The sequence below is a fragment of the Agelaius tricolor genome, unplaced genomic scaffold (genome assembly GCF_023055355.1).
Source record: "Agelaius tricolor isolate 1412-34295 unplaced genomic scaffold, bAgeTri1.0.p SCAF_3, whole genome shotgun sequence".
Classification (NCBI taxonomy): domain Eukaryota; kingdom Metazoa; phylum Chordata; class Aves; order Passeriformes; family Icteridae; genus Agelaius; species Agelaius tricolor.
Window position 1 is genome coordinate 54,082,322 of NW_027269263.1, and position 18,084 is coordinate 54,100,405.

Genomic DNA, 18,084 nt, shown 5'->3' on the forward strand with positions numbered 1-18,084 from the left:
GGAGTGACTAATCAGTGGAACAAGGAAAGGATTTACAGGTGTCATCTATTTAGACTTCTGTAAAGCCTTTGACATAGTCCCCCACAAAATCCTTCTCTATATTGGAGACTGAAGTGGATTTGATGGCTGGACACTTTGGTGAATGAAGAATTGCTTGAATGAGCACATCCAGGGAATAATGGTCGAGATGAAGATCAGGGATGAGTGATGCCCCTCAGGAGTGCATAGTGAGCCTAGTGTCATTCCGTGTTGGTGACATATACTGCAGGATCAAGTGTACCCTCAGCAAATTTGGAGTGACATTGAGCTGAGTGGTGTGGTTGACACAGCTGAGAGCTGGCATGCCATTCAGAGGAACTTGGACAAGTTGAAGTGGGATCATGGGAATGGCATCAGGTTTAACAGGAACAAGTGAAAGGTCCTGCACCAGGGCTGGGGCAACCAACCAGTATAAATACAGGCCAGGGGATGGAGGGATTAGATCAATACACATGGGAGAAGGACTGGTGGGTACTGGTGGACAAGAGGCTGGACAGGTGAGAAAGTCAAACGTGTTCTGGGCTGCCTCAAAAGCAGCATGGCCAGCAGGTCAAGGGAGGTAATTCTGCCCCCTCTACCACACTTTGGTGAGGGCCTCAGGTGGGCATGGAGTACTGCATCCAGCCCTAGAGTCCTCAGTAAGAGGAAGACATGGACGTTTTAGATTGAGCCCAGAGGGCCATGTAGATGATCAGGGGGCTGTAATGCTAAACAGATTTTTGGGTTTTTTACATTTTCCATATATTTGTAGCTCTGTAGACTACTATTGTATAGTTGTATAGCTCCTTAACTAACTATAGTACTCTTCCTACCCCCTTACCTAAATTTTAGAACAATAAGCTAACCTTCCTGGAATCTTATTTAGTCTTCCCTCTATAGTGTGAACCACTATTTTTTCACTATGTATTATATCTATATATGTAATAAATGTGGGGTTAGAAGCTAGGGGCAGCTTCAGTGGGGGGCAGAATCAAAAGGGGGATTACTTAATTAACTGTTCTTCTAATTGGATGATTTCTGTTAAGTATGCTAATTTGTTAAACTAATAAAATTGTCACACTGTATTATGTGTGCATCTTGCTGTATTTGCACCATGAAGATCTTTCATTAAAGGAAACTGTTTAGCTTGTGGCATCAGGCATCAGCTGGACCACCTCTCCTATAAAGACAGGCTGAGAGAGCTGTTCAGCCCGGAAAAGAAAAGGCTCTGGGCAGCATTGTTGCGGCCTTTCCATACTTAAAGGGAGCTTATAAGAAAAATGGGGACAGGCTTTTTGTCAGCGTCTGTTTTGATATGACAAGGGGTTTTAATCTGAAAGACAGTGGCTTCAGACTAGATGTAAGGAAGAAATTTTTTACAGTGAAGATGGTGAAACACTGGAACAGGTTGCCCAGAGGAGTTGTGAATGTCCTATGTCTGGGTGAGGGTCTCAGACCAACCTGATCTAGTTAAATATGTCCCTGCTAATTGCATGGGTATTGAACTAGATGTCTTAAGGGTCCCTTCAAACCCAAACTATTTTATGAACTTTGTAACATTTCAGCCAATGACAAATAGTTTAATAATTAATTAAAATACTTTCTCCCTAGTCAAAGCATAACGTCAATGAATTGTCATTAGAGCAACTCCTTCCCCTTGCAGATTTCCCAAGGAATTAGACATCCTAGTTTTGAGTCACCGAGCATGTTCCCAAGCACAGACATTCTACAAGAGTTTTAATAGCACCTACACATTTTCAATCAAGAGAGTACTGCAAAAATATTCTTGTTTCAATACAATTAATATTTTCCTAAACTTCCAGATCAATTATTTTGAAAATGAGCACTTGTAAACATTTTAATTATAGACGCAATCATTTGTTAAAAGAGTGAGCAAAGAACCAGCTGAAATAAGCCAGATCCAAAAACAGTACCTGTAAAACCCTGCCTGTGAACTCTTTCTCAAACTAAAAGGATTCTTTCTGAAGAAACAGTTTAAGCCCCAATTGTTAGTCTGTTTTTCAGCTGCCTCATTACTTGACACAATTCTGTGACCAATGGGTATGAAAGAATTTATAAATCCCCATAGATTTTAGACAAAAAGTATCTCAATTTGTTCCTACTAGCCAACTATCACTTCTGCGTAGGAGACAGCAGTTACTTTTCACAGAAACAGTGCTTTAGGATATTTTATTATGAAGGTATAATGTGGTATGAAAATCCTTCAAATTAATATGATTAATTTAATTTAGGAAAAAAATTGTTTGACCTGGCTTACTACAATACACTTACAGATATGTTTCCTCTCTCTGAGGAAGAAAAAGTTTAAAGCAATTGTTCTAACAGAAATCTTAGGACTATCCTTTCACTGCATTTAGATTTCAAGACTTCTCATATTCCATAAATATTTCATGGGGAATTTTACAAAGAAAACATGCCATTAGTTTGCCAGCTTTTAACTGTACAAGCAATTACTGAAGTTATTACCCACTACACCTAAAACATGAGGCCAAACAACCAAGTCGACAAGTATTTTTCTTGGAACTACAAGCTAATCATTCTACCCATTACAAATATATAAGAAATATTAAAGGAGTTCAAAATTTCTCTGTATGTATTATTCATTTTTGATACAGCTGTTATTTCATTGAGATTACTATACATGGCTACATGAAGTCATGGCCTGCATGAGCAACTCCATGATAGATATGATAAACTAGATTTACATGTTTTATGTTCCTACAACATAAATTCCTTAGATATTTTAACTATAAAAAGCTGGAAAATTCTTTCAAAAGCAGAGATGCACAGAACTGCAGCTCCCCCAACAGCACGTTATAATACAGGCAGTACCTATAGAAAATAACTTTAATACAGGGCTTGTTATTACTATGGCAACCACAGCAACTGGTTTTCAAAATGAATAATAGCTCTGTTAGGCACTTCATTAATTTTTTTTTTTTTTTAATCAAACACTGCTCCTAATCTTCTCAATGGAACAAAGAGTTATTCTGAATGCTGCAGAAACAGGAAATAAAGTCCAATCCACCTTTGTAAATACAGGGTAAGATCGTTTTCAGAGCCTTTGCTAGAAAAGAGTAGGAAAGTACATCTTGTCTGCTACTTCACATAAAAAAATCAGAAGCAGAAGCAGATGAGGTTGGTGTTACAAGGTACAAGAAAGCAAGTGATTAGGAAAAGTAAGGCAAAAAAATTATTGAAATTGCCAAGACATGCAACATGTGAAGGCAGTGATGGAAACAATAAGTAATGGAGAACAACTGTTGCAGCAGCAGATGTTGTTTTTCATAGTTCTCCCAAAACATCCAATTTCTGTGCAATATCAACTGTTTTTATTTTTACATTAATGCCATTGAAAAAGTTTCTAACTTTTCATGTACAGCTAAGGGAAAACCTTTTATACCCTATTCTGAATGTTAAAAAAAAAAGCAGCTCTAAATGATTTAATTATGAGTCTTTACTTCAGTGGTTGCACTGTAAGTATTATTTAGTTTAGCTTTACTATAGGTTCTATTATATCAAATTCCTCTGTAAGGCTAGCCCTTAATCTCTAATCCATGTAAGTTTTTCTCAGTTAACTGCAAACATACATCACATCCAGAGTAATTGTCCATTGTGGCTAAAACACACGTGAGGGCAAAACCAACCAATAATCTGCAACAGGGAGGCAGCACAGCACAGACATACACAGTGAAACGTGCTCCACTGTGTTTACCATCCCACACAAGTTTTATGTACTTCTTCCAGTTCTGGGCATGCTGCTAATGAAGTAACAATGACTTAGGTTCCAACATTATTAATAGTGAAAGAGATGCTGGCAAGAAAACCTAAAGGATTAATTATACTTCCTTGAGCCTTCGTAAACTGATTTACAAGCTGTATGTGCCACTCATAACAACAGGTACATTGCCAATCTTGATGTTCAAAAGCTTAAGGACACAGAGCATGTTCAGAGTTCTCAGTAGTCTTGTTGGTGACATTCCTGGTAAGTCCCTCCCATGCCACAAAGTCTGCAAAACATCATGGGAAGAGGCAAAGCTGCTCCCTCACTCTGTGACTTCAAGAGAGAACACTGAACTTCTCACCCATGTATTTTACTGGATAATACAGGTTTCACAAATTGTAAGTTCAGCTTTCATGATGCTCTCAGGTAAGGAAGAGAGATGGAACACCAAAAACAAACAAAACAGCCATACAAACACAAGAACTAAAAGAACATTTCATCATGTAGTACTTGTCTTTCTCCCAGTTCATCCAGACTAAAATACCCCTCTTCACTATATTGTTCACCACATGCCTAAGACTCACAGACTGTTTTTGAACATCTGATCAAAAACCAGTGCAATGATCTCCTAAAAATTCTGCTAAAACTTTAATGGACACCAAAAAAAAAAACCCTTTTAATTAATCAATCTTGTAATCTGGAGTAGAATGCTAACTCTTTTCTTTTTTGATGATCAGTTATTGTAACTACCACAACAATTTTTCTATGTACACAGAAATTTGAATGATAATTTAGTGGTTTGGTTTTTTTTTTATAACAGTAACCCCTTCACATCAGCTGAACTTAGGAGTCCCACTGTAATTCCAAATCCACTTGGAAAGAGACAGTACAGAACTCCACTCTTCATTAATGGAGCCATGAGTATAACATGGGAGTTTTAAGGACTCTGCTAAGAGCACACTTTTTGAGCAGATCAATGGTTTTAACCTGAAATGTTCCCTGTGGACATCCACACAAAAAGAAACAGCTTAGTCTCTAAGCTATTCTGATAGTAAAAAAAATCCCTTGGATTTCTATTTATAGACAAGAAGTCCAGAACCTCAGAACTAGGCTCATCTGTGTACTTCACAATGCCTCTTACCCATTTATTAATTTGAGTCATACTTGAATACCAAAAATCTTGACAAAAAAAAAAAAAGGTAAAGCTTTAGGTCACAGGCTTGTTTTTCAGAACTGAGAAAAGGGAAGGATTATCTTGTTTGTTAACAGGAGCTGCAGCTGGTTCAGCCTTACTCTTTTTTTTCCCCTTCAATAAAAACTTAAATCAATGATAGGTGGTGTTTGGAACACATAAGAGTAAGGAGTCTTCACTCAAGTCAAAATTAACAAATCCTTGTTAAAAAACAACATTAATCTAAAATTAAACCACAGTTCTTCGCAAGACTTTGATACAGTCCCCCACAACATCCTTGCCACTAAAACTGGAGAGATTTGTTTGAGGGATGGGCTGTAGGATGCAGACATTTGGTCAGTTCCTTATCCAAAGGGTTGCAGTCAATAGCTCAGCTCCAAGTGGAAGCCAGTAACGAGTGGTATCCCATGAAGTCCACAGTGGGGCCAATACCATTTAGTGTCTTCCTCAAGACACTGGACAGAGGGACTGAGTGCACACTCAGCAAGCTGGCAGATGACACCAAGCTGTGACACAGTGGACTTGCTGGAAGGAGTGCATCCCATCCAGGGAGACTTGGACAGGCTTGAGAGGTGGGCCAAGGCAAACCCCATGAAGTTCTACAAGGGCAAGTGTAAGGTCCTGCACCCAAACTGGAGCAATCGCCAGAATCAGCACAGGTCTGGACCTACTATGTCAATCTTAACAAAGGAAGAGAAATGTATCTTGAAGAAACAAACTATGCAAAATCTTCTCAAAATTGTTTCAAGAATCTATTATCATCTAGTTACAATGAAAAATCATAAATTAATACCTTTACATTGAAATATACCACCAGAGCAGTAATCAGAATAAATGCTTACTATTAAATGAAAATACAAGTTATGAGACCAACCCACAGAAAATAGGAAGACAAAATACTAATTCTGCAACAAGTAACTAAAAAGGGAATAAATAATGGATATTTCACATTCATTTCTTTCAGAAGACTGAATTAATAAAAAAGGTGTTACATAGTCTACTGGTACAATACTGTCTGGTTAATAATCTTTTTTCATTAGCTAAATAGGAAAGCATGTTTTGTAGACAAAAAGCTAACTAAAACAGAACAAGAATCAGAGAGGACACCTTTTGGTGATAATAATTTGAAAAGACAGATATGACTAATGGCACATCACACGAAGCAGCAGTAGGACACATGTTAACTTTATACTATATATCAACAAACTAGAAGAAGAATAGGCACTCACATGGTCAACTACAAGTAATGCACAGCTGTAGGGGGCATTAAAATTCTAAATTACATGGATGTACTAGGAGCACAGAGATAAATCACTGTGTAGCTTAGTGCAGATAAATTAATGAAGCTGGGGACAAAATTAATCAAGTTCATTTCAATTAATGCATTTTGTAAAGTTATTGAAACTTTTCAATAGCACCAGTTTGGCAAGCAATTTTATAGGACATAACAAACTAGTTACAGAATACTAGATTTATGAGCCATAAGTGAAAGAAAAGGTAATTACTATGTTAGATCAGGTTTAATATAAATCTGCAATGGATGTGACCATGAATAGGAAAATCCTATTTCAAGTTGCTGCAACAATACAGAAGACTGCTGTGATGGGGAAAAGAGATATCTACATGTTTTCTTTCTGAATTTAATCTCTAGAGAACCATTCTTGACTTCTTTTATTATAGCACACAGAGACAACCAGCTATTGTTATAAAATAATCTGAGATTACAGCATTTTAAGTCCTGTAAAATGACGTAATTAGTTTTTGCCACCATCAGATAAATCAAAAGTTCAGCTATTCTTTACAAGTTCAGTAAGACTTCACAACATTATCCACTACTTCCATAGCAAAAGATTAGCTAAGAGACAGCACCCAACTCAGCCACTTCCAGTACTCCCCAAAAAGGTTTCCTTTTTGAGATCTGGTCATAAGGAGAAAGAAAAATAGATGATTTTTTTTAAAAGTAAAATGAAAAGTGCTCTTGAATGTGTACAGCAGCTGGAGTAAATTTAAGATGGGAATACTTCACAATTCTCATGGGTACTTTTACAGGGCCTTCTATTATTTTTATCAAGGTAGTATGCTAAAACTTCAACATATTTTATTCAGCTTGAGATTTGTCATGACTAAGTAGGAAAAAAGGTGACTCTAACATGCAAAACAATTTTACAACTTTAGAAATTAGTTGGTTTGACTCTGAAATAATACATGTGTTATGTTGCATAATGGTAGCAATACAGTGTTTTGAAGCTTTATTAAATGAAGAGAACAGAGCACACCAGGTTTACCACTGGTTCTTATTTTACTTAAATAAACACATTTCTCACATCCAATTACATACTCATTAGCCATATATGTGTAAAAAACAGAAAAATAGTTGATTTAAAGATTAAAGCACTTCCTTAATGCTTTTATCAGTTAATTTTTAAATTTATATTAGTAACCCATCATACATCAGCTGTGCTGAAGTTGCAAGTATACAATAACTTGTTTGTTGCTTTGTCAGATTTTATCAACATTGCTTACATGGTGTTTGCACAGTTAACATCTCCCTAAAACATTTTACAAGACTACTAAAAAACACAAGTTGAACAAAAAGAATTAAACTTTAATTGGAAATCTGATAGACACAGCAGTACTGTTCCTCTAATATATACAAAGTGGTCTGTGAATGAAAGAAAAATTTCTTCTCAGAAATACTACCCCCTACACTGCTTTGTCAAAGTTCTGTTCCCCCCCCTTAAATCAAGCAACTTGTTAGTAAAAATTCTGCAAGCCCATCTTCACTTAGTAATGCAAGGTCCATTACAAGGAAAGACAAGACCTGAAATTCAGTAAGTCTGCAGCAAACTGACTGCAAGTCAAGCATAAACACAGGCTGATTGCACAAAACCACTGTGAATTATTCCTGCTGAATAAGCTGGCATGCACGACCAGGAGTGGGAAGCTATGCAGACAAACAGACCCTAGAGCTACCTCACAGCTGTCTCCTGAGCTCAGCTATCCTAGCAGCAGCCCCACTCTGCTTCCTGACCCTGCACCCCTGCACTCACTGCAATCTAATTGACAGGGGTCACTCCCAAAGTCCCCATCCAACCAAACTGCTTCTTACAATAGGCTCCTTCTACCAGCCCACATTTCTTGCAGTAACTACCTATTTCCACAAGTTCAAAGTAGCCAGCCTGTGGACCAAACCCAACTCAAAAATCTGTTAGTGGTTTCCAATGATTAAAATAATCTTCACTTCCAAATTTATACACATAATTCTTCTTTTTGCATTTTACACCATCTTTATAGGATGATTACTCAAGTGTGAATCAAAGGATTTCAAGGTCATTTGCACTACTTTGTATTCATAGTCAATGTTGATTTCTCTTATTATGATAAGAGAATATGTGCATGACGTGGCTACAGTTCCACAAATTAACTTACTTCTATTGTGCTTTGAAAGGACTTGTTACATAATCTATTTCAACAAAATGTGAAACTATACCAAGAAAACAAACACAATAGAAATACTTTACTTCAGTGTACTTCTACTTCCAAGCAAAACCAAGCCTAATACTTTCAGAAATGAAGAGAAATATTTACAAAAATGTCTCCATGTCCTACTAATTTAATTCACTGTGACAAACAAAGCCCAACTATTTGTGGTCTAACACAAAACATACTCACACATACCACATCACCCCCCACACACACAGACAGAATAAGCCATCTGCACCAGAAAAGCCACCTATCCCTATATTACTCACCACAAATTTTAGCTTGGAACCTATTGCCTAGTTTCTACCTTAGAACATTTCCAGTATTGTTCTGAAGAAAACAGAAAAAAAAAAAAAAAAAAAAAACCAAAAACCACCCCAACAACAAATTAAAAAGTCCACTTTCCCAGGCTACTGCTGTCATTATAAATCAAGAATACTTTTTAAATATGATCTTCACTGTAGCACAGAGCTAAACCAAACATCTTCCAAAAATGCACACATTAAAAATGCCTATAGACATGCACCCACCAGATTCTGATGAACTGTGCATACAGCAATAAGCATATACATGTTTGCATATATGTGTACACAGACATTCCCTAACAGATACCAGAAATTCAGTCCAAGCACTACTATCATATATGATCTACTCCTAAGAGCTTCATGATCATCAAGAGCTTGCATGCCATGAATAACGAGTTCATTTCTTTCACTAAAACTATAATGTATTACCTGTAGATAATATATGTGCTATTGGACATATTCCAGATACAAAAGTCAAAATGTTTGCATCAAAAAAGTCAAAACTGGGTATAAAATTCTATACACACAACTTCAAACTGTACTTATCAGTTTGTACAGCAAGAGAAAGAATAAGCTTCCTATAAACAGATGTAGAAAAGGCATTATTTAGTGGTTTGTACAAGAAATAATATTGAGAGCTTACTAGATATTTTTCACATTTTAATATCAAGGAAGCATACTCATATTTCACTTTCCTATGCATATTTCAGTGTGAGATTCATAAAGTTCAATAGCAAAAAAAAATATAGTTTGTTTTATATTGACTAAGTTCACCATAGACAGGGTGACTGCACTCCTAATAGGACTGGAAATTTTCTTCCAAAATTATTTCACTTTAATCCACAAATCTGATTTACTGGTAAAGTATTCTAAACTAAATAGACAGCACAAGTGAAATGGATAGGTTTAAACTGAATTCTGTCTTTTCTCTGATTTTGCAACCTTATATAACAAAGATTTCTACTATCACAACATTCTTAAGCTATGAGCTTCCATGTCAGTCACAATCACAAAGGTCACAACATCTGTTAGATCAAAGGGCTAAAAAGTGGTATTTGTTTACCATTTTCAAGTTTATGTAAAATATGTTTTAACACCTCCCTTTATTCACAGTTGCATTTCATAAGAATGTCCTATAACTCACTGAAATGCTCAGTCTCATGCAGTTATTATAGTTTCCATAATTGTACTTTCCCAGCATCAATCTGACAATAAGACACAGCATGGAAAAAAAAATAAATAAAAGCTACAACTTGGACTGTATTATATTGAAGAAGCCTCATAACAATGACCAGGCAGGAGAGGATCAATTCAAGAACTACAAACATGCAATTTCTACTTCTTTCTGTAAGTTTCCTGGAGATATCTTCCAGAATGGTCTACCTCAAAGACATTTTCTTTATTCATTATTTTGCCCTCAACTCCTAATCACCAAGTTCTCCAAATGGAGTGCACTAATCCTGCTTCAGATTTTCACTTGGGATACAAAGCCATTTGATTCTGTGATACCCTCTTGGCACTTGTATTGACTATTCAGCAGCTAAAATCCAGTAAACAAAGGGAACAGTCAAGTTATCTGACAATACATTTGTTTTCCCATTGACTTGTTGTCAGCATTCACAGATGAGACACAGAACCACTGTATCAGCCTGTGAACATGAAGGCTCACAGAGTAGACAAGCAGTAATACTTACATGCCTCATCATTTTTCACTCCTATTTATTTCCAAGCATGAAAATCACACTTATATACCAAGCTGTTCCATTATCAGGCATTAACAATAAACACAGCTAATTATACTGTGGGGTTTCTTTCTACAGACATTAGTCTGGTAGGAAGAAATAATGTGAGAAAGAACAAGAACCCATCGAACACCCTATGTATATTAGTAGGATGTATGCAAACCACTTTATTAAAAGCAGGAGTACTACAAACTTTCAATTTTATTCTTTCTTTTGTAAGATCAATTTTCAATGTTGAAAGGATCAATCTTAACCAAACCATATGGCAGGACAGCACATCAAACAGGAAAATTCTATAGTTTAAGAACAGTTAAGATGTAATTCATAGGTTCTATGAGAAACACTCACCAAGATCTGTATTTGGGCCAGCAAGTAGCTGCTTAAATTTGTCCAGTCGAGATGCTTCTCTCTCAGTTAATGCAGGAGTAACTGAGGTGCTGTAGTCTACCATTCCACCTGCCAAGGGAGGTATGGAAGTTTGTGGAAGTGACTGTGATCTCTGCATGGAAGAATTTTCACTAGCATTATCTGAAGGGAAAAAGAAGTATAGCAGTTAGCCTTGGCTAGTGAGAAGGCTACTAATCAGTTGAATTTAATTTGCAAATCTAAAACAGAATTCTTCTTTTTGAAAAATGCAAACTGAAGTATAGCAGAAGTTTGGACTTCAAATTACTTGGATTTAGCAGAAGGAGCGTTTCTCTTTGAAGCAGTATTCCACAATTAAAATACATCAGAGATCATATTAATAGCAAGGCTCATGGATTTCTACAATCTGTGTTACTAAAAGCTGTTCTCTCCCTTACATTCTTAAAAAAAAAAAAAGAAAAATTAAAAAAACAACCACCGAGAAATCTTAAAATTATCGCATTTGAAAGCTTATATAAAACCTTGGAAAAGATCACATGAGGGTGAATCTCCCAGTCCACCTGCATGATTTTCTCCTGCTTTTCTATATATTTTATTTATATTTTAATTACAATTTACTCATATTTTTTCACAATAGTGAAAAACAAATAGTGAAAACAAAAAAAAGTTTATTCTACCATCATACCCATGCATTACAATTTCATAAGGCATGCAGTCTTCTTCTCAAATAAATCACTAGTGATAAACAGTATTTTCCTGCAATATTATTTTAATATTGGGGTTGGGAAGGGTTTACTGTCTTACAGGGGCAAATATGGTAGCTCTCATCCTTTAACTGTCAAGATCTTTTTCACTTTTCAACATACCTAATGAACTCGACGTATGACCTTCACTGACTGATTTAACAAGCCTATTATCACCACATGCAACTGAAGTCAGCTGTGCAAATGCCTCTTGTTTTCCTTCCTGTAGATGTTCTTCCTGAAATTTATGCTGTTCTTGTAGCTTGCTGTGATTCTGAATTACTTTGTGAGCTGTTTCCATGACCACTTCTGTATTTAAGTTTTCAGCAGCTATTGCTAAGAGTTCATCATCATCATCTCCAAGATCCCAAGCATCACTTGTGTTACTTTCAAATTCTTGGAAGGTGCTGACTTTCTTCAATTTCACTGGAGTTGTAGGTGGCTTTGAACCTGGTTTTATCAAGCTGTTCAAAAACAAATAAACACTATTTAGAAAACTAGTAAGAAGCAAAATACTCTGGGTAGGACCAAACCCTGAAAGTTCATAGTTGATACTACATAGGTAGCAAATGTTTATCTCTCTACACTCATGTTGCCACTACATCCACCCACCATAACATACAGCTGAAGAAATCTAAAAAAAGGGCTGTATAAACTGACACTTTGTTACTTTGAATAGAAGCAAAACAAATCTTTCCTTTTCTTTTCTTAAAAAAACAAAACAAAAAAAAAGGACCACCCCCAAAATCACATGAAAGGATTACTACTAGAATAGCTTATAAAATAGGGCACACTGCACTGCTCTTGCTTCATCCATTGCTGTAGATTTCAGCCCTTTCAATGCAATTGCTGCTTAACAGCACAGGAGCTGAAATCAAGCCATGGTCTACTCCTAAGTCATCATAAGCAATCATGCAATACAATCACTGTCATAAACAAACCAAGTCTCACCTTAAAACTCATTAAATCTATCATTCCTCCCCATCCAGGCATGCCAGCATGGATTTCCTTCAGAACTTTGCTCTTCTCAGAAGAAAGATATTTCTTCCAGTTACTGGTCTAAGTGGACCCTGATCAGCTCCCAACCTTTTGCCCCTCTGTCAACAGGCAGTATGAGATATGAACCAAGTATCCCTCCCTAGCCTGGAACTTGCTCTCACTTACAGTAATGCAGAGCAATCACATCTCCCTTCAGAAGTGAGCTGAATAAGGTATAAAGTTGAGAGGGTTTCTTAGTCTGTTCCCAAGAAATAAAGAAGTTACTGCCATTAATTTAGTTGTGCTTTCACAGAATGGGTAAGATGGGAAGGGATCACAGAGGGTCATCTGGCCCAAACTCCCTGCTCAAGCAGGGTCATCTAGCACAGAATCACATCAAGATCATTTTTGAGTTTGTTTCTGACCTCCCTCTCTCTCCACTTGGGCTAGTTTTTCTTTTTTTCTGTTAAGACAAGGCAGGCAGAACTGCAAATCAGAAAAAGTTCTTACCCAGTTCTCACACAGTATCAGTTACAATGTTTCTGTTATGTCCTACAGGGAGTATCTTCCCTAACAGGTGCTACAACACTTACACTTTCACCTGACTTGTCATCACTGTCCAAAACAGTAAGGTCTTTCTCTAGTTCTGTCACTTCAAAAACTTCCAGTTTTTGTTACTGGGTCTCTATATCTCTGTATTTTGAGCCAATTAATCTCATTTCTTTTAATTTCACCCTTAGGATCACACATTTCAACTGCCTCAACTCTGCATCATATGAAAATTAACTAGAATGTTTACTACTTGTACTATCTGAAACCAGCCCTTTAAAAAGTTTAGTAGAAGCATGATGTCCTTCCAACCAATGTCTTTGTGACACTTTTTTTACTTTACCACAATTTCCCATGTATAAGGCATTAAAAATAAATAATAACAGTTGGCAATCTATTTTATTGAAGATCTGAAAGAGCTGACTTGTTCCTGCAAATATGGTAACCATCAGGAAGTCACAAAGGAGAAGTCAAAACAGGGAAGTCAAGATTATGACAAAAATTGAAAAAGGAAGACTAACAATAAACTTTACAGCCAACAGGAAAAAAAAAAGAGAGAAGACAGAGGAGACACAAAATACTTGGAATATTTAAATATTAGGTTAACTCACGTTCCATGCAATAATGGGTCAAAAGGTGGATGCTGAGCTCCGTACACATGTTGGATACTAAAGGAAAACAAAGAGAGTTACCACAAAAATAATAAATATTTGGAGAGTTTCTGTGTATTAAATAGTCAGTAATAAAGAGAACTTAAAATGTTCCATCAGTTGTCTGTTTCAAAAATTAACAATAAGGAAGCTGCAATTGATGTGCATAATAAGAAGCAATTTAATAAAAATCATAGATTTGCTAAACAGGAACTCTGTGAAACCTAAGCTAAGGCTATTTTAGGCTATTTTATTTTTCTAACCAGGAATTAAAAGAAGAAATAAGTTAGACTCTGCAGTAAGAATCTACAAAATTCTCTTCTCAGATTTATCATTTCTCCATCTCTTGCAAAAAATTAAAAATTCTCAAAGAAATATATATAGAGATTTAATCTTCTACATACCCTTGTCACCCAAAATCCAACCAGACCAGTTCTTAACCATTACTAAAGTACAAGGATGACAAAGCTACAGAAAAATGCAGAAGGTGACAGCTTAGAATAAAAGCCACAGGAGTACTAAAAGAATGCTTTGAAACATGCTTCCTAAGACAGACTTACTCACTAGCCTCTAACATTACAAAATAGCATGTTTTTGTGTGAAAATCAAAACTATCTACAAACTAAATCTACTACTCATTATCTCCCAGTTATTGGGTATGAAACTATTTTGTAAATTAAAAAAATGCCACAGAAGGCACATCAAGACTTACATGTGGCTTCATATTAGAAATTACTACAACAGAACTCTCTAATTGTAAGAGAAATAAATCATATTTCATTATGATTATATGATAATAAATCATATGCAACATTAACAACTACCCAAACCTGTAATAAAAATCACATAGAACAAACATGCTCTCCTGACACACCAAAAACCATCTCCAGACCATAAGGATAAGTAAGTCCAACCTTAGTAAACCTGAGATAGAACCAAGCCAAAAAGACTGCAGTCAAAACAGATTTTAAGAGAGGCTTAGATTTTCACAACAGCTGCAGCATTAACACCAGTGAAACTAGCCCTAGGGGTGACTGAAAATGGTGATTTATCAAAACTTGCAACGATTTTTATGTGATTCAATAGAAATCAATTCCCCACCAGCCTTTCCACAGAACCACATGCCATCCTCTCCACAGGCACATCCCTGCTCTACACTCCCATGAGGGTCAGGTGCCACTGCCCATTTCCATACACACAGAACGTGCCTTTTCCTTACACCACTCTGTGAATACCTGCCATGCAAATGCACTCAAACAGAAAACAACAGTCCTCTCCATGCCATGAAAAAAATGAGTTAAAATCAAAAGCACATTCTCCACAGTGTCCTTGTTTTTCCACAAGCCTGCAGTTGCCTGCAAATTAACTGCAAGTATTTATAGATCCTGTGCAAGGGAGGAAGGCCAGAAGTGTTTCACCCTCAAGAGATTCAGCAAAGTTACAAAGAAAACATAGTAGAAGAAGGACAACAGGTGGACTGAAAAAGTTAGTTTGTAACTAAAGAAACAAAACCTCTCCCAGTTAGTGCTTATGGGTAAGTGAAAATGAAAGGAGGTAAATGATGAGCAAGACCACATTGCTGAGTTCATGTCAAGGGTATAAAATACAGTTACTATCCTCTGAGAGCCACAAGGACACATCATTCTTACAAAAAGAATATAGAAAACTGCACTGTGAGAACAATTTAAGGATAAGACCAAAGAACGTTATTGTTAAATAATAATCTGAACATGTATTTCCATGCTGATGTAACAGTCAAAAGAGTTAACAAGACTTTGGGGTCTATTCCCTGGAAAATCTTGAATGGGAGAATGTGCTTGTAGCTCTTTGCACTAATACAACGACTGCTCTGCTGCTCACACTTCAGAAGAAAGCTGAGAAATTGACAGTGTTTTGAAATACGTAGCAAAAACTAAGACATGTCTCTATGCCTAGAAAATACAGCTTCCTACAAAGTATTTCAAAAATTTCACAAGTTGTATCAAGTTTCAAAACATCCTAACTTGGCCCTGCTGAGAGCTACAAACATTCTCCCACTCAACATTTCCCGGCGAACACATTCCCACGGTCACGTTAACTCCTTTAACCGCGATGTCAGGCTGGGACCGCACATTCGGACAATTATTGAACAACCTTTCTGACACAAGCCAGAACCAGCGCTCACTGACCACCAGCCATCTCTAGCAGACAACTGGAGGCGCCCAGCGCCGGAGGGCTCCGAGCGCTGAGCTAACAAGGGACCCGCGTCCGAGCAGCGACCGACCGGACCCGGACGCTGCGGGGAGACTCAAGTACCCGCGGGGTAGGAACGCGGTGTTGGGGTCATAGCGGAGCGGGACGGGCACGGACGCCCCCCGAGCCCGGCACCGTCTAGGGGCCGGCCACGCCGACCTTCCGCGGCTCCTCTCACCTGCCCGGCACCTTCGCGCCGCTCCGCTTCCAGAACTGCTTCCGGCCCCCGTCGCTCGCCATAGTGGCGTCACCTCATCCCCCTCCGCGCTCCCGGCCCTCTCCCTCAGGCTTCACTCCCCGCCATTCCCTTCCACAGAAGCACCACTGAGCGCCGCCATCTTGGGACGGGAAAACAACCCCGCGCCTTATTGGCCCTCCGAAGAGGCCCGGAAGTTTGAGCCAACCAGAAGTGAGATTGCTGCCGGGTGGGCCCGCTCGGGCCAATCGCAGCGAGGGGATGTTGGGGGCGGGCGGGGGCGCGGGCGGCCCCGGCCCGGTGTCCACCGCCCGATGTCCCGTCAGGGCTGTGCCCGGGGTGTTCCCCGGCCAAAGCGTTCCTGTAAATCAGGAATTGCTTCGCGGCTCTCCGAGTGGGACGTTTTCAGACTTTAGTCCTCTTTGATTGAACCGTACAGAGCAATTCCTCAGAGTACTCCTCAGAAGTTCAAAACTTGCCTTGTGAATGGATGGTGATACTAACTGAAGATCGGTGGGCATCGGTCTATAACAAAATCCATCACATTTTTTCTACTTTTATATTTTTACATTTATTTCCAATTATTAACACGTTAGTGAGGACGAGGGGAGCAGGGGGACTTCAAGCTTTCTGTTTGAAAGTTCTCCAATCGTTGTACCTATTTCACTTAAGGCTTTGACATGGTACACGATTGAGGGGGTTTACATGTATCTATCTGTAGATTTCCCAGCAATATATCACTTCACAAGGATACATCGCTTCTGCCAAGCAAATAACTATGGTTTTATGTTATTCTTTCAACTATGGCTCCTGAGAAAGCAGTACTGAGTTACAGGATTTTTTGCTGCATCCCAATGCAATTTAGCATATAATTTAACATATCAACAACTGTTCAGGGAACATCCTGCCACAATTAAGCCAAAAAACTGGCATGTAGTATAAGACCTGATCTGCAGTGCAACCTTTGTTCTTTAGTATGTATTTCATGTGTAAGTTATTTCTTAAGAATTGAAAAAAAAAAGCTTTCCTTCTGCTTTGGGATTTACTTAAGCAGTTGCCTTCTAAAAACTGACAAAAGTGAAATGTTTCACAGATCTTGTTACATCACTGTCCACAGGTGAAAGCTGTCATTTCAATGCCTTTTATAGACATGTATGCTGTAGAAGTATCACCTTCTCCATTTGTGTCCTTCAAGTAGGATTCATCTTACACATTCTGGACTTTGAGTATCATCAGCATTAATGAAATACACAAGAAAAATATTATGATCTATGTCTGTTACCTAAAGTGAGATGAAACCTGCAAAGTCATGACTGGAACTTTGCTTGGTCATAGCTAGATAAATTTAAATTATACTTGTTGCTACTAGAATGCAAAAATGAGGTGTTTCTCTTGTGACAGTCAAAAAAGTGATAAATCCATAAAACATACATTCCATCATAACCATTAAGATGGATGCTAAAACTGTGTTTCAGTTATTTTTATTTGTTCATTGTTGATATTTATCAAAGAGAAGCATAGATTCAGCCTAGATAGCCCAAGCCATCTCTGATCCTTATGACAGTAGACCTGAATCCTGAAGTGACACCATTTAATTTTTGTGTCAGTCTGGTGCAGCCATGTAGAACTTCTGGTTGATTTTAGCAGTGGAGGTTTTGCTGAGTTACATAATCAAGTCAGCACAAGGTTAACTCTATTATTAATATTTCATTATATTAAGTATATGTTACCTTGTGCCTAGGTTTTTAATGTGGCTCAGAATTTTGTGCTGGAAAAAATTGGCAGTTGCACGGATTGTTCCCTGAATAAATCTGACTTGCAAATGGGGCTACATTTGTATCAAGAACTGCAAGTGCCCTCGCTGCTACTGTGAAGGGCTGCTGCC

At 37.8% G+C, this 18,084-nt stretch overlaps 1 protein-coding gene across 1 annotated transcript in view; it reads right to left on the reverse strand.

Annotated features, from left to right (window-relative positions):
• The window catches only part of TBC1D22A (TBC1 domain family member 22A), a 141,412-nt gene extending 125,045 nt beyond the window's left edge, over window positions 1-16,367 (reverse strand). Inside the window, exons 1-4 of the mRNA XM_071423854.1 lie at window positions 16,182-16,367; window positions 13,733-13,789; window positions 11,718-12,058; window positions 10,834-11,013 (exon numbers count right to left, since the gene is read on the reverse strand). Coding sequence (XP_071279955.1) covers window positions 10,834-11,013; window positions 11,718-12,058; window positions 13,733-13,789; window positions 16,182-16,243 — 640 coding nt within the window. The 5' untranslated portion in view covers window positions 16,244-16,367. The remainder of the gene's footprint in view (window positions 1-10,833; window positions 11,014-11,717; window positions 12,059-13,732; window positions 13,790-16,181) is intronic.
• Between the last annotated feature and the right edge of the window lie 1,717 nt (window positions 16,368-18,084).